Raw genomic sequence first — 23328 nt, 5'->3', positions numbered from 1 at the left:
TTTTTTTTTTTTTTTTTTTTTAATCTTAATCAGTTCTTATTCTTAAATCTGTATGTCTTGGATTTCATATTGTCTGGATTTTCTCTGTAAAATGAAACTTGTTTGTATGGATTTTATCTGGATTCTTGAAATGTGAGCAATGTGTTGAGGTTCTTACAACTGATGAGTTTGCAACATTTATAGATCTATATATTCTGGATTAACTGACACAATGGATTTCTCAAGCTTCTAATTATTTTATTTTTTTTCTTCAAAATGGGATAATCAAAACACGACTTGATGTTAGGTAATGACATTTGAGTATTTGATAGTGAATATCTAGAAATTACAAATTTTGTATTTGTATGTTTGAACATGATTTGCTATGTATATACACTAAATTTGAATCTTGGTTTACTTTTTTAGAAATTACAACGGCGATATGGATGTAGGAGAGGATAGGATTAGTAAACTGCCTGATCCTTTAGTTCATCATATACTCTCATTTCTTCCAACCAAAACTGTTGTTTCCACTGGCATTTTGTCGAAAAGATGGAAGAATGTCTGGGTATCTATTCCAGTCCTTGATTTTCGTAATTGGGAACCTCTTAGAATAAGGTCTGGACATTATGATGAATACGCCATTACCTTGGAGACGAATAAGTTTATGGATTTTGTGGATACGGTATTGGTTCTACGCAATATGTTAAATATGAACAAGTTTTGTCTCGATTGTGAAAATGGGTTTTTCGACCATAAGCGGGTGAATGCGTGGATCACTACAGTGATGAAATTTCAAGTTGAAGAGTTCATTCTTTCAGTAACTTTCTCATACCAAGCAATGGAAAGATGATACCCGACTCCCTTTTCACTTGTGAATCATTAGCTATTTTGGACTTTCAGTTTCCAGGACTAGATCACTTTTATCTTCCGGAATCAATTTTCTTCGGTTTACGAAAGTTGGGTTTGATGATGAGAAATTGGCAGGAAAACTCTTTTCTAGTTGCCCAGTACTTGAAGAATTGTGTTTGACCGATTGTAGTTGGCAGAATTTTTATTTCATTTGTGTTTCAGCTCCTAGACTCAAGTCCTTCACTCTAGTTGGTTGTTATTGTAGTAATATGGAAGATATCAAGGTCAAGATTGATGCACCATGTCTTATATCCTTCACTTTCTGTGATAAGCTACCGGAAGATTTTGTTGTGGATAGTTTTCCATTGCTACATGATGCAGATTTATACTATAACTATGGCGACATAGAGAGCACATTTGGTACATTATCGAAGTTTATAATGAAGCTCTGCAATGTAAAGCTCTTGAAAATATCAGGTGCATACTTTAAGGTATGCTCACTCACTTTTCAGTGTTTCTTTCATAAAATCTTAAACCTGGGGTCCTCGTTTCTCTGTCTCTTTTTTTTTTCTTTTGAAAATGTGATGTATCATGTACCTGAAGTTCTGCTCATACTTCTCGGCTTTGCCTTGAACCAAACTGACGTCTGCAGAATTAGTCCTCGTTACAGGGACCAAATGAAAATTCACCTTACAACCAGTAGGATGTGTAATTGTTTTCACTTTAGTATCTTATTTTTTTATGCCTTGTTATTAGATTCTGAAGCTCGCAAAGATCCTGTCTACAAGTTTCCCTACCTTTCATAATTTGATCCGTTTGGAAGTGTATGATATCCGATACATGCAAATGAAAATATTACTGAACTTTCTAGATTTCTCGCCAAATTTGGAATCACTCGTCATTAATCAGGTATATTACACTTCTTAAATCTGTTTGATTGCAATTGCTATTACTGTATTTCGTTAAAACAAGAAAAAGAAGTTGCACGATTTTCATCATTACCTACTTAGTGTCCTTGATGATTTGGTCGCATTTGTCTGAACTTGAAACATGGGCTGTAGGTCGAATTTAGTGGCAAAGCCAAAGAGAACACTTTGACATTTGATAAAGTGCCTGAATGTTTGGTATGCCTCAAGTCGTTCAAAATTCGGAAGTTCAATGGATACCCAAAGGAGCTGGAGATGGTTAAATTCATTCTGAAGCATGCAAGAGTTCTTCAAATGGTCTTTATGGAAACTTCATATACCGTGGAAGATTACATGGGTGTGCGCAAAAAGAAGAAGAATCTTAAAGCTAAGGAGGTTGAAGCTTTGAATGAGAAAATTAGGAGGCAGTTAGGAATGTCTCCATGGGCTTCAACAGGTTGTGTCATTCAATTTTCAAGCTCCTAGATCTTGTTTTACTTATTCTTGTCAAACCAAAGAATAAGGTGCGAGGTTGAGTTTTCGATTTTGCAGGCAATGAAACTGAAAGTGAAATGAGAAGCACTTATGTGGGCAAAAAGCTGTAATTGTGTTGACGTAACTTTTGTATTTCAGCTTCTTTAGGGTAGACAAGTGCAGAGCTGTTAACAGGTCTTGACTTTATGTAAGTAGGGATTTCAGTGTAGTAGCGGATAGTTTCTGAATTCAGTGAAGCTATATGTTGTTAAAACTTGTGTCTGCTGAATCCAATGTTAGATTACAAATATTTTGGTTCAAAATTAGATTTCAGTTTCAGATTCAATTTCTGTTTGGTTGGTCTAATCAAGATGAAAGATTGGTTTGTGCGCCTTTTTCTCAAGGCACGGCTCCATGCCCTTTCTGTCTGCTGAAAAAACAAGTCAAGTCACCGATAAATAATGCGTCACTCAAGCAATACACAGAAAGAATGCACAGCATAGAAAACATGGAAATGAAAGACCATGCTGTGCACAGAAGTATCTTCTGTGGCTAGTGGAACCATCATGATGTATAACTCAGATGTTGACACATTGAGAAGATTTATTTAACAGCTGTGAACCTGTAAAAAAAAAGAAATTTTTTTCAGGAGACTGCGAATTTCTTTAGTAAACTGTAAAGTTGAGAATTTAACTCTTGATGAACATCTGACTATACTAGAACACCGCTACCACGGTGGGGAACATTGGTAATTTTATTTGGAATCGTTGCACTTTAACATCAACAAAATGGCGGTTCACTTTGTAGGAGTAAAATACCGCATACCTATTAGACATGTGAAGTAACGACCATCAGGTCTAAGCGAAGACAATCACGTACAGTATATCCAGAATGACGCAACAGATGACGTCAGCCTGGTCACGAGAAAAATGTGAAGAACCGTGTGATATCATAGAATACGTGCGAAAAGAGTCAATGTAAGCGTGCGTCAATGTAAGCGTGCCAAATCCGAAAATAAAGGTTTTATTAGCTGTCATCCACTATGTAAACCCCAATATAAGAGGCCGAGCGACCTTGTATTAGAGAGATCTTTTTGGAGAGTTTAGACAAGAAATTTAGGAGTGAGAAAGATTGTTTGTTCTCCAAGTTAGAGTTTTCTTGTTACTCGGTAAACCTCAATCACAATTATTGAGTCAATGTGTTTCAAACAAGCTTTATGGCGCTATTGGTTAATGAAAATGCAAGACCTAGTGGCACCCTTTAGAATAGATTTTGTACGCTCAGGGATCTGGAGAACTTATGTTGGCCCTTTGAACGCGATTAACAGAGATCATCCCGGATTGTGCATTGAAAAATGAGTGAGTAACATAATACATTTCTTTTATTCAGTTTTGGGTCCAAGAGTATGGTTTAGTGGTATCCCATCAACTCCAGTAAGGAGGAAGTCAGGGGTTCGATCTCCATCGTAATAGAGGTTTGTATTTAAATTAGTTGTATAGAGGGGTTTGGCGGGGTTGAGTCTAGCAGTGGGACTAGTCCAACTGGCTGGATTTGTGTAAAAAAAAAAATTTAACGATTTGGTTTAATTAAAAACGCGCAACTGGGGATACTTTTATTAATTGGGGGATATAGGAAAAGAATAAAAACGGGATCTAAATAGTAAATCAGAATCGCCTTTATCCATGTATTTTAACTAGCTAATTCTTAATCTATTCCTCACTAATCATATTTAGTGATTAATTATAATTAGCTAGGTTAATACTTGGGAGAGAGTATATGGAAAAAATTTGAGGTAACATGAATTTGGTTAAAAAATGAGTACTCCCAACTTACAAAATGTCGACAAAATCAATGCCAAAAAATGGGTACTCTCAACTTACAATGACGATATTGTAAGTTATTTATCCAGCATGCCGGCACCATTTTTCGGCATGGTCTTCATCAGTTCTGGCATGGTCTTCATTGTTTACGGCATGGTCTTCATCACTAATACAATATCGACGATGTAAAAAAAAAATTATAGCATGGTCTTCATCACTTCCGGCATGGTCTTCATCATTTCCAGCATGGTCTTTCATCATTTCCGGCATGGTCTTCATCATTTCAGAAAGTAAAAAAATTATTGTTTTAAAGTGAGGAGCCGGATGACAATTTGAAAGGGAGTAGTAAATATTTAGAATTTGAAAGGGAGTGAGGAATATTTAGGTTTGATTTAGTTTTTATTTTTTTTAAAGGATAGTTTGGTATTTTCATCCAAAAAACACCCCTTAGTGGAAACTATTGGATGAGGATAGCAATTTATATCCCCCAATTAATGAAAGGGATATTTTGACTTTGGGTCCCATAAAATGGTATACCTTTGCATTTGGAGCCTAACTTTGTCCAGCTTTGAGTTTGGGTCCCGGTCAAAGGTTGACTATTCTTGACCATCCAACAATCAGTTAAATATGGGTTATTTTAACAAAAATATTACTTTTTATTTATTTACTAACTCTACCAAGTTATCCAAGACAGTGAAATGACTAACGAAAACGTTTTATTTTTTGTTAAAATATCTCATATTTAACTGATTGTTGGATGGTCAAGAATAGTCAATCTTTGACCGGGACCCAAACTCAAAGCTGGACAAAGTTAGGTTCCAAATGCAAAGGTATATCATTTTATGGGACCCAAAATCAAAATGTCCCTTAATGAAAGTATCCCTAATTGGGGGTTCTTAATTAATCATACTAACGTATTATTGGATTTGTATTCTTAGAAATTTATGACTCGTAAAGGATATTTTGAAGCCAACCTCGTAACATTTAGTCACGATGAATGCTATGAAATCTTTGAGGAATGCATTAATTCCCAAGATTTGATGTTGATTAAGCAAATCAATGTATACGATGTTATGTCATAAATTAGATTACGGTATGCAATGCATTAATTCTAGCATTAATCTTGGATCGTTTTTTTTGGGAAGTATGCCATCTCGGAGGGTGATTATGATTTCCCTTTGACCAGGTCATTTGGAAGTATTTTGAGTCACCTCTTATCCAATTATTTATCCTAATAACAAAATTACCCTTTCTAATAAATTAATATAATACTTAGATAAATCATGCAGTTAAGCTAATTAATGATTGTGTAAGACTAAAATTAATGAGTTTTTCTTCTAATTAAATTATCGAGAGTCCGAACCTTCAAACTACTCAGGCATGCATACGTCAAATTTAGTGTTTGGTTGCTTAAAATGATCAAAATTTCCTGAAAATGAGAAATTTTATAACTTGATTTGGGCTAGGTCAAACACGTTCGACTTCAAGATTTGGAGAACGCGTAGCCGAACATATTTGCAAATGTAGTTTGGCTAAAGTTTGTGAAGGTACATGTAGCCGAACTTAGTTTTATTGGAGCTTTTGCTTTGTTCGGCTCTCATATTTCCAGGATACAGGCAACCGAACTTTTATTGTAGGATATATAGAGTAATGTTCGACTTAGTCGAGTCCACCATATTTGTAGCCAACTTTCAATTCAAAATAAGCGAAAAAAACATTAGTTTGGTTAGGAGAAAACATTGTGACATAACCAAACTGAATATATAGATTTGCAGAGAAAAGTTCGGTTAGGATAAAAAGATGGCGTCGTAACCGAATTCAACATACAGGTTTTCAAAGAAAAGTTTGGCCATGAGGAAAAAAAATCGACTTGACGAATGAACACTTTTTTTCTTATAGACTAAAGTTTGGATAGGCCTTCGTGTTCTTCATTTTTGAAAATTCTGTCACCAAGACTAGGGTTTTTCAAAAAAATTCCTAAACCGAACTACTATCTGTAAAAATAATGGATTTGTAAAAAAATACGTATAAATGAGTTTGTTTATAAAAGATTGATTAATTAATGATGAAAATTTTATGACTCGACTACGGAAACGGTTATAGAAAGAGGTAAAAAAATGAAAAAATACTTTCAGACTGAAAATTCAACTACCTAGTTTAGGTTTTGATTGTTTAATGAATTCGGAAATTGAATTTAGATGATAGTTCAAAACAAAATTAAAGTAAAAGGAAAATTAGTCATTTCAATATTTTAGGGCACCCCTTGTAATTGTTGGGAAGATGGTCATGCCCCCGTAGAAAGGTATGGTGCCAAAAATTCAATCAATCTTAATGCTCACCCTTAATTAATAAGAATTTCCTTAACTATAAATTAAACAAGGGAATGTCTCCGGTCTCCTTCTCTAAGTTAATTTAGTCTCCTGCAGTTTTCATATCTCTCTCTGATTGTCTGAGATCCAATATCTTCCCCTCCCATTGAACAATTCACTGTAACACACTTGTTGTAAACAAAGCAAGTCATCAAATGGTTTACAAATGGAATCTTGGTTTTGTGTGGGAACCTCCATGGGATTCATTCACCTATGATCTTCCTCGGAACATGATGGTATTTTCTCTCATAAGTAAGTTTTAACATCCATTTAATTTCATTTCCAGAATTGTGATTTGGTTGAGTTTTTTCCTTTAAATTTCCAACCCTTTAGTTTTTTCAGTCAAAACTTTTTTAATTCTTGCAAACAAAAAGAATGAGTTTTTTAATTCTTACAAACAAAAAGAATGAGTTTTAAATTCAATTTATGTATTTATTGAAATTTATCATGACTTGTGGATCTGCAGAGACATGGTAGATTTGAAGGAGGGTACTTCCATAGAGCAAATACGGAAATTTGATAGTACATGAAAAACAACGACTGAGTTCTCATTCACATGTCCTGACCTGTGAGGCTCTTGCTCTTGTAATTTGTTTGCAGAAGATACCAGGACACCACGTTTATTAGCAAATGATAGCAACAGTAATCCTGTTGCAACTTCCACATCTTGATTGCCGCTAGTGGTGGTCCCCTGTTGTCATTTGCTACTGGAATTGTTGGCCGTGCAGCATTGGGTGGTGGAACAGTACCACGCCATTCTCCGCTCTGGACGCGCCCGCATATGACCATGTACAGCTTTCCATGATGAGAATTCCTTATTGCATTCATAACAAGACGGGAGGCGATTAAGGTCTGGTAATGGTTTAGATGGCTGACCCTCCTTATTACCAATTCCGATGCCTTTCTTATTCTTTGCCGTCTTTTACCCGATTTTGTAGCAAGACCATGGTGAAATAAAAGAGAAAGAACAGATGTATAGCTACACATGATTTTATCCTCGGAAACTATGTGGATTACTTACTACATCAATTCCGATTAGGTGATGCAGTCAGTAATGAAAGAAAAGCGTTGGAGAATGAACTGAAGCGTCTACAGTATTTTCTTAACAATCATAAAGAAACGATGCTTCCTCACTCTGATTCTGGTTTCTTTGATGAAGTGATGATGAGGTTCCTCTGGTTGAACTCAACAAGTAAGTACGTACGGGTTCGTACACCGATGGATCTTCGGTTCCTTGAACCTTAACGTGGGTTAATTGGATAGTCTACATGAAAAATTATAATAATTCAAGGGCTTTATCGAGTTTTGTACTGTACATATATGCGGACTCTTTTTGGCTCTGTAGTGTATATGTGTTGAACTCTTTGTCTCGTTGCACATTTGAGCTTATTATTTATTTATTTATCATTTATAAAGAGAACTCAATTTTTCATTTAAAACAAATATTTATTATTATTGTTATTATTATTATTTTACTTTTTTTGTTATTATACTTTTAATTCACTTTATTATTTAATTATATTTTTTTTAATAGTATTAAACTTTCATATATATTAAGAAAAGTATTTATCTATTATTATTATTTATTTATTTTTTTGTGAACCATATTTCATTAAAAATAACTAACAATCAAAATGAGCCAAAGGTTTTCACTTTCTTTTCCTACCTACTTAGTTATTAGACATCTTTGAGGTTTAACCTTTGATTTTTAAACCCATTTTTATTTTTAATGAGTCAAAATCATAGCACTAACTAATAGAGCCATCTAATATGGAAAGCTGAGAAAAAACCCTCTTAACATTATATTTATGTTAAAGTCTGCGGGCATCCAACTCAAAACCAATTGGCAATGAGTGGAGCGGCTCTTCCATATTATATTTTAAGTAAATTAAGCGGATTATAGCGATGTGGGACTATTGTCCTTTCACACGCCCTCTCACGTGTAAGGCCAGTCACTGGGCTTCACACGTGGACCTACGTACAAATTACCAGTCCATCGGTAACAGGTATACACAGGTGAGTGACTAAATCAGGGGATAACACCTCGGCCAGTAACGGCACTGGCCTACACCCTGAGTATACAAGTGACAAAAGAGGCACTGGCCTACACCCTGGGTATACAAGTGACACCCTGGTCTAGCTTCGAAGGAAGATACACTTAGATTGTCAGAGTTAGATATGATTAAGATTCTAGACAAGCCAAATAGCAGGAGTAAAGGCTTTTCAATATGTGGAGTTCGTTTGTGGTTCTGATCAGCAACTACTGAGTTAAGTTTCTCAAGAAGGATATGTAAGAGCAAAAGTGGATTAGACCAATGAAGGATTTTACCTTTGTTCCTTCTTCATCATTGATATGCCAGAAACTCCTCTTCAGAGTATATCTGGAACTTTGTGTTCCTCAATTATCCAGCAGTATGCTGCAAACGTTCACATTTCTATGCCTTGGATTAGATCTGTTAAATGAGTTTTGAAGTTAGCAACAAACTGCAGAAAGTGATTTGGGAAATCTCAATATGGAATGCAAATAGAAAGGCAATTCTGCTCGAGTGGAAATGAAAACTTGTCAGTGTTACTCATATCTGTTCGGAGGGTACTTTCAGCAAGGGAACGAGCACGACAATACAGTTAATGTGCTAACTTCTGCTGTCTTTGTAGCAGTGCTGTAAGACTTCGCCAGGCAAGTAGATTGCGGGTGAATGCAGTAATCTCCTTAATCAAACTGTACACTGCAGCATCTTCTGTAGCTAGTGCAATCATCATAATATAGCCAATGTTTACACCGAGCAGATTTTACTGGATGTAAAACTGTAAAAAATAAAGAACTATAACAAGATAGTAATAGTATATTTTTATTTCGAATTTCTTAGTAGCTGTAAACTGTTATAATGAGAATTTAACCGACTAATTTTGCTTTAGCGAGTGATTCTGCCTTCAGAGTTTGAATTTATAGGACTACAAATATCAGATTTTTGGGCTCTCACAGATAATTTTGGGTTAAGTAATAGTACAGCTGATTTTTGTTCATAGGGCAGCTCTTAGGCCCGACAAATTTTAAGCCGCAGTAGCACACTCATGCATGTTGAAAGTCACAGAATTTGTGGTACAGCGAAAATTTCAAGAATTGAGGATGATATTATTTCTGTCATGAGGCAGATCTAGGATCGGACAACAGATCTTTGCTGGCAAATTTTGACCATTGCTAGATTTTGGTTCTGGATGCTAATTTTGCATTACCATGTAGTGCCTATGCTGTTAAAGTGCCTCCAAAGACTCATAGCAATCCTCCAAATAGTAAAAATCAATTGGTGTAGTTGGCAGGAAAGTACCAAGCATTTGATAGTGTTTCACTTTAGCAATTATCTGTGTTTGTAGGTACACAATTATGTGTGAAGAGAACGGCTTAGACAACCTAATCACAACAACAGCATGAAAATGAGTACAAAAGCAGATTCTTCGAGTCTGTACGTGTGCAGTGCTTGTTATTAATAACAGAAGATTATCATGGTTTCCTTTCCATTAGAAAAACTTTCATTTTCTTCTTGTGAAGTTGAGGTATGAAGATGAGAATTGGATGAAACCAAATCCCTCCTTCCTGTTGGGTTTGGTTTCCTCCAATATCTCACCTTCAAAGTTCCGCCAACCTGATATATCCTGATAACATAGTTCAGATGATTTCGAGATGCTGGAACATTGGCAATTTGGATGATATGTATTCCCTCTCCATCATGTCCTTGTTCTTTTATAGAACGGTAACAAGGACATCAGGGAAATGGGATATTTATCGTCTCATAATCCACCATCAATGGTTAAACAGGATGATTTTCTCCCATCCTTGGAGTCCAGCACAGCTTTATTCCAACTGTGGGGGTTTTAAGTGAGGATTGGAAGGAACTGAACTATCTTTTCTCTTCATTGGCTACTGCTGGTTCAGTTTCCTCCAATATCTCATCTTCAACCATTCAACCACTGCCATTGATGAGTTGACATGTTCCTCAGCTTTATTGTTACGAAATGCCCAACATGTCAAAGATTTGTTCCAACAGATGGAACTGTACCATCCTCCTTTCAATGGTTAACAAAGGTTCAATTTCGCCCATCATCCCACCTTCAACAACCTCCGCTGATATAGGATACCGTCCTTGCAAATCTTGAAGGTGAGACCGGGCTAAGCTACAACCATATGAATGTTATAAATGAAAAAACAAATCAAGCAGTTATGCTTCAAAACGCAAGGGAGTTCAAATCAAGTATGTGCAACATCAAACCATTATGTGGCAGGCTTCCTAATTCCAACCTTAAAAAGTAAATTTATAACATCCCAACACACTTAAGGGGCCGGAAATTCCGATTATCAGACTTTTAGCTGCAACATTAACATCCTAGTTTTATGTAACCAAATGGCCCTACAACTATGATGATCTTAGATTTAGATATAAGTATAGGAAACTAACAGAGTTCTTTGAAAATTCCGGTTTACCTGCATTTTGATCTAATTTATTCATGTATGAGTTCCTCATGTTCACCATCAACAGAGATGAACATTATTGATATGTTATCAGAAATCTGAATGATATATACATACTAAACTAGAATGTGTTACAGGTGTACGACAGAGAGGGCATTCGGGTTTCTCGTTACACCACTCCATGATGCAGTTCCTGCAAGCATAAAAAGAAGAAGGATTAAAAAAATTGTGGTTTTAAGTAGTAAAATGGAGATATTTCTGGATGGTAGGCATACCAGCAGAAGACATGACCGCAAGGTGTGGCGGTTGGGTGTTGGCGAGTACTGAGGCAAAGGGTACATTTGCTTGTTCCTCCACCTGTCACTTGGGCCTGAAATGTAAAGCATTAGAAATGGAACTTAAAGCTCAGATGAAAAACATAACATCGTCGAGAGCGAGTGAGACAGAGAGGCAGGGATGTACTTCTGAACCGGAAGTGGAGTCCGACGCCCAAATTGCCTTGTCAAGATTTGAATCAGAGTTTATCAGATTGCCTTCTTCATTTAGAACAGGTAATCCTTGTCCTGTAACACCATTAATGTTAATAGAGCAACAATTGGAATATGCAGTGGCATACAAAATATTAATATGAAGAATAACTTGATTCAAGGTATAGATGACCTGCTGTCCGGTGCGATCCAAGTGATGTTTGATGGACTGTAGTCGCAATAGATGATAAATTACTGCGGCGCAACCCTTCAGCAGTAATTATACATAACTGGATTAAAAGGAACACTCCAAGGATTTGATATCTGTTTCATAAACCAGACTTATAATTCAATTACTTTCTAAACTAGAAGTTCAAGTGCAACACATGACGTGATTAAATACATTCATGTGCATTTCAAGTTTAAATCTTTGCACCAAAAATATAGAGTAGAGCTCTGTATACCTAGGTCGTTGATTCAACGGCTTTCCAATGAATACATAACGAATGCCTGCAGCACGTTTTGATATATGATAATACAGACCTGCATAATACAAAAAATATGTAAGCTATGGAGAGCCACAAGTAAAATTTAATGATATATGATTCCTGAAGAGAAAAATAACTAAGTATCGGAGCAATACCTTCAAAGTAGAAGAACATTAGGTTGGCACGGAAAACCAATTGTAAGAACTCCCGAGCATATGGAAGCATCTAAAGAATGACACATACAGATGTTAATTAGAAGATGAGAAAACTGTGCTCGGCAATATGGAACATATACAGAACAATGAATTACAGGAACAATTGTAATTAGGTACTATAAGCTGAACTTAGCCTTTTACTAGGATTAAGAAGAAATAAAGTGTTGTGCCAAGAAGTAAAATATAAGAAACAACGATAAGATAAGACCAGAGGCCTGTTTGACATACATTGGGCCATTTCTGAACGGCATACAGCCAGAGACGATTAAGCCGTTCCTTCGACCTCGAAAGTACTGTTGACGCCCCTGTTAGGGAGGAAGTTGAGCTTTCGGTAATACTAGTAGATTGAGTTTCATTCCTTCCACGAGAGTTGTAACCATACATTTCATCAAACTGCGAATCCGCAAGTCTCATTCCTCGTGCAGCCATTCTAGAACTGTCAAAACACAGATAATTTAGTCAACATTTCTACATATATCTATACCCAATTTAGATAACGGAGATCAGATTGCTTCTATAATCATAATTATACATCTCAAGTTTTTATGAGCTGAGAGTAGATTTTGCTGGCACCCTAAGTAGAAATTGTCTAGCCATAACCGAAAAACTTCTGTCTACTTGGGGAACAAACTAACATTCGGGCAACTAGACTCCAATCCTTATATGCCATAAGTGATATGTATATTAGCCATCTAATAAACTTTGATCATCCAAAGCAAAAGAAGAACCTGATCCTCTCTGCAAGATATGGAACTGCAGTCTGGTAAACTATGTATAATGAACGCCTTGCTGGTGTGGGAGGTAGCCCATACGAACTTGCAACCTGCAAAAATAGACAAAACAAAAAACTTAAATAACCATACTAGTTGAATGTTCTTGATAAGACACCCTCACTTGTGAATCTTACGACTTTAATTCAGCCTTAATCATATGATTCGAGAGCAAATACTTTGTTAACGGACGACATATAAGATGGGCATCATAATTATCCCTAAGACACATATCATCACTATCTTTCACATTCATGGTCTCCCTTTTCCTACAGTAAAACTCCAGAATCCTAATGATGTCCTACTTTTCTTTTTGGTAAGTTATTGATCCTGTGACCTTGTGGTTTAATGATGTCCTACACCTACTCATGCGATCAACAAATACTTTCTTCACTAAAATCGCCTACCAACCTGAGTTTCATTCCTTCCAAGAGAGTTTTGAAATCATGAATTTTGACACAACTACACCAAGAAGGCAAGAACTATGAAAATAAGAAAAATGTACAAAACAGATTACCAACCTGAGTAATGTCGCAATATTCTTCTCCAAGCGTTTGATGCCCTGACCCTGTTGTCAAAATATAGTAAAGCATCTGCCCCACTAATTTTGTCTGCAAGATTCAAAAACAAGTTCTCAAAATCAGTACCAGCATCTTGGTTCACACTGCATTTCCTCACAAGATACAATTGAATAACTCATCCTTATTTAACACAATAAAGAGCTTTTAACGAGAAACCAAAAGCACTTTCTCACAACCTATTCGGCCAACATAGGAGGCCCTCTTGCAGTAACTAAAATTGATTCCTATCATAATCAAGAAACAATTAACTACATTTCCACTACAAGTTCATCCAATTCAGCTACCATTTCTTCCTAATTTACCACAATTTCTTCCAATTCACTAAATTATTGATTATATATAAGCCAAAACTTACACCGGAACCACCGCCGGCAACAACAGTTACTAGTAGGATTTCAGACGAAACTAAACATCAAAAAACCATACTTACATAAAAAATTCAAGAACTAACCTCACTCTGATAAGCTACAGCAACTCGTGTACCTACAAAACAAGTCAAAAATCGTCATCAATAAAAACCCTAACCCTAATTCTAAATCCAAAATTGGGAAAAGGGGGATAAATAAACAGACCAAATAAGTGACGGAAAGCATCACGACAAGCATCGTAAACATAAGAAGCATATTGATCATCTTTCTCAGCAGCTCTCATGATTTCTGGTTGAGCTGCTAATGGGAATCTCCTTCCTTCTACTCTTCTTGACGAAGAAGTAGATGCAGTGTTTGAATCCATCGTTTCTCCACCTTCGTTCCCCATTATTCGGGCTTTAAAACCCTAAACTGAAGATGATTTGTTCTTTGATGTCTCTGAATTTTTCGATTTGGTTTAGTAAATTTGATTTCCCGCCATTAATACGCCCTTTCTCGGAGCTGTGTAGAGAGAATGTGATGAAGATAAGAGAGAGAGGTTGTGGACCGACTACCGAGTTAAAATGACAGATTTAGCGAGTTCATTTTTGTCATGGACTCGTGGTGAAGTGTGAATGGTATGAGAATGAGTTGACTCAGTTTGGAATTCTTTTTTACCGAACTTGTCCGATTCAGGAAAAAAATGAGTGCCGGCGGCAGGCGGAATAAGGAATTTCAATCGGGGGTTAAAAAAAACCCACCTCTGTTTCCGGAAAAGAGGTAATTTCACTTTTTCAATTTAGTCTAAATTAAGAAAGTGACACTTTTCCAGAAACAGAGGAAGTATGATCCACGAGCGCCCAATTTCGAATATGCAATAACAATAAATGTTGTAAAATATTTGAATTGCAGCACCAACAACAATCGAATCGAGTTTATCTCGCGTATCCATTTCTCGAGATGCGTAGCTTTTTTTTGCTTTAGCTATATTTATCATATTCTTTACGAGTTTAGTTGGAAACAATTTATTTGTTGGAAACTAAATATTAAGTTAAAAGATGATCATGTGAAAATTACCTTGAACATCTCACTAGTGGAAAACAGAAGTTCCGCGACCGTCAGGACAAGTCATATATACGAGTTATACGACCATTATTAACCGTCTCTGTTGGGGTCTCCGATAAAGCATAGCTGTTTTGTACGACCCTAAGCCGTGTGTCTCAAAACAACGACTGATTTTAAGGGTAACGAGGTACAGACCCTAAGCCGTGAGTCTTTTAAATTATAATATAAAAAAATAATAATTCAGATGTGCTGAAATTCCTGAATGGCTAAATATGAAATAATCTGACTGCATCAAGGTCAATTAAAGTCAAATGGAAGTCAAGCCAAAGTCAATTCAAACGGAAGTCAAGCCAAAGTCATGGCAAAGTCAAGTCAAATGAAACCCAATCTGAAATTCAAATATAAACTCAAACTTGAGAATTCCATATTCATTCATTCAAAAGGAATTCAAATTAAAGTCAAATGACACCCAAACTCAAATTGAAATGAAACTTCAAATTTAAACTCAATATGAGAATTCAACATTCATTCCTTTTATCTACTGGGTTTAAATTTACACAAAAATGGATGAAATTCTGAGTTTAGAACAAGAAATTTGAAGGTAAGTTCAATATGTTCAACCTATATCTAGCTCGGTGACAACTCTATGCAGGAACAGAAGTTTCTTCGGCCCTCGAGCAATAGATCGATTCATGACATCAATGGTTCATACTCAAGTCTGGATCCTTATAGGTTCTTTCTTTCACTTGGGTTAGTAGAATTCCATGAAAAAGGAAAATAGACATTCACAAAATTAAAGGTGCATTGTTGTTCTCAATCTGAAGGTAAATAACTCAGTCATCTTCTAATGACTCACCTAAAATATCCATTTTATCAATGAGTTCCGGGGATCCAAAGTAGCAAAACCCTTCATCTTTTAATAAGTTCTTGGCAGAAACCGGCTTCGTCTCTGTGAACCCTGCAAAAGAAAAATCCCTTGCATTCAACTGATATCATAAATTGTTCATTGATAACCAAGGGACTAGGTTTAAACCTTAAATTTTGGCTGATACTCTACTGGAGAACCTACCTTAACTCCTCCAAACTCTCGTGGTGCTCCACCTCTTGGACCACCAAATCTTGTGAGTCTGTCACCACCTTCTTAATTGGGCCTGAATACACAACAACAAAATCAACATCGAAATTCAAGAACACATAACAACATCAGAAATTGAATTCACATAACCATTGGTGGTCAATTAGCAGCTTAACCTTCACAATCATAAATATCAACAAAGGAAAACATGCTTAAAAGCTATCTAAATGTTAATACGGTATTTTCCAGTGTGCAAGCAGCAAAAAAAAAAATGAAATTAATAAAGTGAGGAGCATATTACCTTTGAAACCTAACAACGTCTGAATCCAGTGCATCCCTCAAAGCTCCATAACCATTTGCCAGTCTGAATGCAGCAACTCCAGGCTTGTTGTATCGAATCAAAGCTGAAATACATCCATAGCAAATACATAAGAGGTCATAATTATTTAAAGTGACGCCATTGAACATCAACCATCCTCAGTATAGATAATAAAGCTTCATATCCAAACCGATGACATGCATACATAATAGACGACATATATTACTTGCATGATATTGCACCAAGTGCGGTTCGAGCAGTAACATCTGGATCTGAGGTGAGATTAGCCAGCAGGGTTTCGAGCTTCCATTATAAGTTGCTGAATTTTAGGATTGCTTTGAACTATGGTAGTTATAACCTTGGCATCCTTTGCTCGGATGCGTGCACTCGATTTCTTCAGGTGTTCAAGAAGGGGGACTAAACTACCAATTGTATGCAAATCTGTCAGGCACATACCAAAGCATTAATTTACATATAAAACACGAAATCAAATATCACTAAGTCATACAAAGGCATCAACTTACCATTTTCCATGTCAATGGATTCAACATGCTCTTGCAATTCGTCCAACAGATATGCAAAATCAACAACCAATAAGCAGGTTACTTAAACTGACACTATGATAACAGAACAAAACCCAAAGCGATAACATTTCATGGTGAATCTAGTATACCTTAGATCTTTGCGAAAGTAACACCTTGATCTTCCAATACATTCTCAGGATTCTTCTTAACAAGAGTAATATCTTTCATCCTTTTGACCACATCAACCGTCTGAGCTGCATAGCTTCCATAAACTATCTCTTATCCTCCTCACTGCAGATATAACAACAAACAAATTTCATCCAATGTAAATGACATAGTTATCGAGTCGCACTATAAATTCATGCTCTTATGAAATTACTAGTTTCACTAAATTACACCTAACGATTCTAAATTCTGCATTACATTCTTGTAGACCTGTCCAATTTCAGTATTGCTCTAAACAAGAGTTGATACCACATAAAGATGCATATTACCTAAAGTATTGTCTACAGTTGAAGAACATTACCACATCCTACATGTACACAGGGCATCTTTCACATGATAAACATTAAGACTTGTATTCTTATATATGATATAGAATGTGCATATACAGAGAGTTATAAGAAAGTCTGGACAAACAATAGAGAATGTGCAGAGATTTATGTGCATGGAGATTGTGCATACACAGCTTCAGCCGTACTGAAAAAATCACATTATCATTGCCCAAAACTTAAAAGGTGCAGACCCACACACTTAACTATATACACTTCTATATTTTTAGTGAAGTGAGATTCTTAATTTTAACCTCATATTACCAATATTCAGATGGAACTAAGAATCTAAACAATCTAAGATTCTCACCAATCTAAATATATTATTCAACAGACTAGCCTCATAAAGGAAATAAAAACGCATAATAGCTAAAGAGAGAAGAACAAAGAAATAAAAAAAGGATGAGGGCCAGTGCCCTTTAGACCAAAACCCAACAACATTTTCTTCTAACGAAATGATAATTTACTTACTTTAATGTTATCAACTTTCCCCTAGGGACCCTTTTGGACAAAATGAAATGCATATATGTTACCATAGGCAACATCAAACTGCTGGATCAAGCTGCACCCACACCATAAAAAGTGGTCTGAAGTGAGATATGTAAAAACATCAACAAACAAAGTGAGACATGTAAAAATACCCACATGATAAACAACTTTGCCCGATGTAACAAATTTACAAACACCTTGAACGCACCATGTTAGAAACGCCAAAAAGCCAGCAAGAACAACTGAGTTAAACTAATATGACAAAACCAAACTTGTCAAAGAGATCTGGTGATATGACTAGTGTATATCTAACATTATAGTCATATCTGTCCACACAATCTTAGATTCACCTAAAAATAAAAACCCATTGACAACATGCATCTATATTTCATACATGATTATAAGAGCTTCCTGTTATGTACAAATTCTTTTTCTTTCGATAGAGAAATTAAATAAAATGACGGCATTATGTACTGATGTATGAACTTTCAATCAAAAAAATAGAATATTCCTTAACATGCATCAAATGATTCTGGTGCCCACACACAGAAATACAAACCAGAGTGCCTGATCTCCTTAACCATTTTTTGTATTAAACAACTCAAGAAAAGGTATACGTACACTAAGGTAGATATGAATTGATCTTATACAAAATTGACAAGAGGCAAATTTAAACCACCATTTTCAGCGACATACGCTTTGGAACATGTAGCAGGACCAACCCCATATACACCATTTATGATTCGACTTTAGTTGCCAAAGTCTGACATGTATCCCTATCTTGTTTCCATTACAATCAGACCTTAGACTTTCCTTAGGCCACAATAATACTTTTAAACCCAAAACTGCTACTGCATACATCATTTCAACATAATTCCATATACAAAGAAAAAGCTTTCATCCACTATGCTTTTGCACAAGTACTTGATAAACCCCTGGGCTTCTACAAAGTGTTGTATTATTTCAACGGGCAGTTCCTAAAATGAGAAGCTAAACATTCAACGTGTACGTGTATAATGGATACTAAGCTAGTTCTAAATTCCATGGAATCCGAATTTACAAATTATTATTGGCACAATCGAGCTAATTGGCACAATTAATGGAAACAATTACTTCCTTCTAAACATGACATCACATGCATAATGAAGTGAGATTCTTAATTTTAACCTCATGTTACCAGTGTGCAAATGGAACTACGAATTTCAACAATTAAGATTCTCACCAATCTAAATACTATATTTTGCAACAGTCTAGCCACAAAAAGAAAATAAAAACTCATGATTGGTCAGCAAACGTATACTCTGAGCATGATTAAATTCGACAATCTGATAGATGGAGATTTGAAGTAATTTACCAAGCATCTCCAAATTGTCCTGCAAACTAAGAATCCACCTGCAACACAGATCGAAGAAATGTAAGAAATCAATAAAAACACTGGAAACTATCTACATCCTCAACTAAGAATATATGGGGAACCTGAGGTTAGCAGTGATGGTACTTCTGTGAAAAAATCAGACAAGTAGAATGTGGCTTAGGATTTATTCCTAATAATATTACACAAAACTTACTGTCTTAAATAAATTAATAATTGCAAGGATTAGAAATAAAAATCATCAACTTCAATACCACGCAGAGAAAGAAATCCCCAAAAAATCAAAATCCTCGAAAATAAACATAATTTATTAAAATCCTATATTTGAAAAGTAAAAGGTTTTTTTTCTTCTCTCCTTATACGAAACATCTAGAATTGTTTAACCTCTAAAACAATCTGCAAAGTCAAACCACAAACTGATCAGAAAGGAAGTGTAGATCTTTAGAATTAAAGTTAAAATTCAGAAATATTAGTAGTGACAGGTGAGAATTGGGAAAAATTAAGGTTTATACCTGCTGATTTTCGAGGGAGAAAGTTAGGGTTTTCTGATTGTGATGATAAAAAAACGAAGATAGGGTTTTCATAGTTCTAGATGAAGATAAAGGGGATGTGGAAATTGAAGTAGTTAGAAGATGGAGAAGAGAGTGGTACGTAGGAGTATTACAAGTAGCAGCAAGTTAATCTCTTGGCAGGGAGATGAAGATAGAGGAGATGAAGAAGAGTAGTCTATGAAGATGAAGAAGAAAGAGAAGAGGCGCATCTAGTCTAGTAAAGAAGAAGAAGATATTTATCCTCGGTAATAACGAAGTCTCTTCTTCAGGATCCAGCCATCCATCTTATCTAGATCAATGGCTCAAATCTCAAGCATCTCTAGCAGCTCATCTAACCACAGATACATCACTAATCATCCGTAACAGCATGGGTCACGGAATAAGGATAAAATAATAAATATTCAGAGGCTGTTTTTAATCGATTGCGAACTTTTTCGTGTTTTTTTGAATCCGAGACAGTCTTGATGAGTCATGGGTCAAACTACGGTCAATGAGAGTCGCGGATGTGGGTAGTTAAAACCTCATTTTCCACTAGTGTCTTATATGATTTGTGTGTGACAATCATTTTATGTTAGCTCGGGAAGTTTCGTATTGATCATTCGATTACTTGAAAATTACTTGAAGCTAATGGTATATGTGAGCTTACCATTGTCGTCTTCTAATGATGTTTCAATGATTGAAATGAGAGTTTAGAACGATTACTCATGTCTGGATACAACACGGTATGCATACCCAGTACGTGAACTATATTGTGATGATTCAGGTCTGGAACTCTTGTTTGCGTACTTAGTATGCGTATGGATTTACCTGAGAATGTCCGGAACTCTTGTTTGCATACCTAGTATGCGAGCGGGTTTACCTGAGTTGCGTCCGGAACGGTTGTTCGCGAACCGGGTTTGCGAACGGCTTGACTAAGCCAAGGTCTGGAGCTGCTATTCGCATATCCAGTCTGCGAACACAGTGGTTAAGTTCTAAAATCGGTAATGTATGACTCTCATACTCATGAACTAAAACATTTATGATTTAAGGAATGCAAATTAACTTTGTAAACCATGGCTTAATGTTCATGAATTGATTCTTGTGTAAGTACTTTGTACAATCACGAATCAAACCGATTTTGTTTCAATTTGTTCATGAATATTTCTATGAGATAGTGAAAAATTGAACAACTCTATTGAAGCACAATTAGATTCATTTGATTATCTATCATGATTGAATGATCATCATATTTGATCTAGAAGTGTTAGATGAATACGGCTAAGTCAAAAGTGTTCGTATGTCTAACTTCGGTTAACTGTTATCTATCCAACATAATATACACGTTTAGGTACGGTACCCATATCTAAATACTCCCTCCGTCCTAGTTTACTTGTCTAAATTGGTTTTTGCACAAAGATTAAAGAAATCAGAGAGAGGAATTATTTTTCCAAAATTACCCCAAGCTAGTATCTAATATACATAGTTTTTACATATCTAGTTGTTTGGTATTTCCTTGGAGAATTAAAAAAAAAAAATCTTAACTCAAAAGAATAAAGGATATATAGAGAGAGGACTATTTAAGATTGTGTATAGAAAATAGAATTACACAATTCTCAATACCATGGCATGATTCCAACATATATAGGGGTAGATTAGGATAAAATGAGGAAAAATATGAAACCTAGCAATTAAATTAGGACAAAAAAATCCCCAATTTAGGTAAGTAAACTAGGAAGGAGGGAGTATAAGTATATTTCATTTGTGTGTAACAATCTAAGACCATCTAATGGTGGAGATTAATTGCTTAATTTCTAAGAAGACTTAGCTTGAATCTTAAATCATGAGTTCATCTAACGGTGAATATTGAATGCTTCGATATTAAGATATCTTAGCTTTGATTGTAAGCAACCCTAATTTGAAAGACTATATAAGGGAGAACTCTAACAACTGGAAAACCTAATCCCGACACTTTCTTGTGTCCTATTTGCAAACTAGAGTTGATTCTACTTTAACCTAGGTTTTCCAAAACCATTATTATGTTAATGACTTGAAGACTTCATTTGGGATTCGTGAAGACAGATCCAACTATTTTCTCTGTAGTCGTGTATTCTGATCTTACTTGTTCTATTGTATTGAGTTTTATCTTCTCTAAGATTTACTCGATATTTATCTCCGACAGGTAAGATATAAAAAGTAGTCACAAAAGTTCTTCGTATCAGACTCTTGTGATTCCGCAATAACTTCTTTTGTTAATCAGTTAGTTTATTTTGAGGTGACTAATGTATCTAGGCTTCTCTTCGGGAGTACAAGACCGGAATATTAGTTGGTTCATGTTCACCTTGATATTTGTATCAAAAGATGGAAAAAAAACAAAATACAGGATAGACACATCTGTGGGAGACAGATTTGTTATAGGTCTTCGACTTTGGGTCGTAAAAACTCTTAGTTGTGGGTGAGATCATCTAAGGGAATCAAGTGTGCAGAATCCGTCGTGGTTCTGGAGGCGTAAGGAACGCGACTATACCTTATCGGTATGAGTCTTGGTTAGGGATCAACTACATTCCGGTCTGAAGTTAACTTGTAGTAGGCTAGAGTCAGTAGCGACTTAATACAGTGTGGTGTTCAAATATGGACTAGGTCTTGGGGTTTTTATGTATTTGCGGTTTCCTAGTTAACAAAATTTCTAGTGTCTGTGTTATTTCTTTTTCGCGTTATATTTGTTTATATAATTGAAATATCACAGGTTGTGCGTAGTTCAATCAGTTGAAAAATCCGACCTTGATTGTTAAATAGAACTTAATTGAAACTTTGGCATTGGTATTTGGTACCGTCCAAGTTAATTCTCATATAAAACAGGCTCATGGATTTATATCTGTTCGATTTGCCGATTGTATTGAGAAAGAGATAAAAAAAAACTCTTTGATATATTTCTTGATTGAGTCTCTCTTTTAAGTTGGTGCTCTCGAAATTATTTTGGAGTTTAGTCCATACAGATTGTCGAACGAATTATTGGGTGTGGTTGTTATACCCCCGCTTTTTCAATTGGTATCAGAGCAGGAAAACACGCTAAGACCTCATAAGTATGTGTTTGTAGCAATCTGATTTATGTGGATAAAAGTTTTCCTCATCCTAACGCACATAGAAATATCTTCCAAAGTTTTTTATTATGCCAAATGTTTTGGTCTTACCTCAAAGGATAACTCCTTAGCAGATTCTTTCAAATCCCGAGGTAGAATACTTGTGCTATCAGATCCTGATAACATTCCTTCTAAAGTGATAGTTGGGACTATATCAGAATCTGAGATGGAACTTACCAGAACCATAAAAAAATCTGCTAAGATTATTGATGTTCAATATTCTAAAATTAGATCCCTTGAAGAAAAATATGCTCATCTCACTGATGAACTTGAGAAGTCTCTTAAAAGAGAACGAGAACTCTATGGTATTATTGAGTCATTTTCTAACAATATCGAAAACCTCGTTCAAAAAACTACTCTACAATGCGAAAATATTAGTATGCTTGAAGATACTGATAAAGAAGACTCAATTAGAGAAGAACATTTAATCAAGACTCGTTCATCAAAATTGAACAGCTGTCGTGTTGAAAAAGAGAAACTTGGTGCATCTCTTTTACTAGCCCAGGAACAACGTAACTCCTTGAAAAGAGAAAA

At 35.6% G+C, this 23328-nt stretch overlaps 2 protein-coding genes and 1 pseudogene across 3 annotated transcripts in view; 1 reads left to right on the top strand and 2 right to left on the bottom strand.

The window, feature by feature from the left end:
- LOC113353206 (F-box/LRR-repeat protein At4g14096-like) overlaps positions 1-2556 on the top strand; it is a 2814-nt gene extending 258 nt beyond the window's left edge. Inside the window, exons 1-4 of one of the 2 annotated variants that reach the window (XM_026596893.1) lie at positions 269-286; positions 406-1322; positions 1588-1740; positions 1893-2556. In XM_026596893.1, coding sequence (XP_026452678.1) covers positions 1101-1322; positions 1588-1740; positions 1893-2222 — 705 coding nt within the window. In that variant the 5' untranslated portion in view covers positions 269-286; positions 406-1100 and the 3' untranslated portion in view covers positions 2223-2556. Of the gene's footprint in view, positions 1-268; positions 287-405; positions 1323-1587; positions 1741-1892 lie in introns of those variants that run through there. The other variant, XM_026596892.1, reaches the window with a different exon arrangement.
- Positions 2557-10636: 8080 nt separating this feature from the next.
- LOC113347562 (peroxisome biogenesis factor 10-like) lies at positions 10637-14303 on the bottom strand. Its single transcript, XM_026591241.1, has 11 exons — positions 13958-14303; positions 13837-13868; positions 13326-13415; positions 12763-12857; positions 12263-12470; positions 11975-12044; positions 11796-11874; positions 11525-11655; positions 11327-11427; positions 11140-11234; positions 10637-11057 (listed from the first exon to the last, which is right to left on the bottom strand). Exons 1-11 carry the CDS (start codon positions 14139-14141, stop codon positions 10955-10957), a joined length of 1188 nt encoding a protein of 395 aa, XP_026447026.1. The 5' UTR covers positions 14142-14303; the 3' UTR covers positions 10637-10954.
- Positions 14304-15706: 1403 nt separating this feature from the next.
- On the bottom strand, positions 15707-22980 carry LOC113350943 (annotated as a pseudogene).
- Positions 22981-23328: the final 348 nt, after the last annotated feature.

This window comes from Papaver somniferum, chromosome 2, assembly GCF_003573695.1.
Source record: "Papaver somniferum cultivar HN1 chromosome 2, ASM357369v1, whole genome shotgun sequence".
NCBI lineage: Eukaryota > Viridiplantae > Streptophyta > Magnoliopsida > Ranunculales > Papaveraceae > Papaver > Papaver somniferum.
This window is presented reverse-complemented; position numbering and strand designations above follow the sequence as displayed.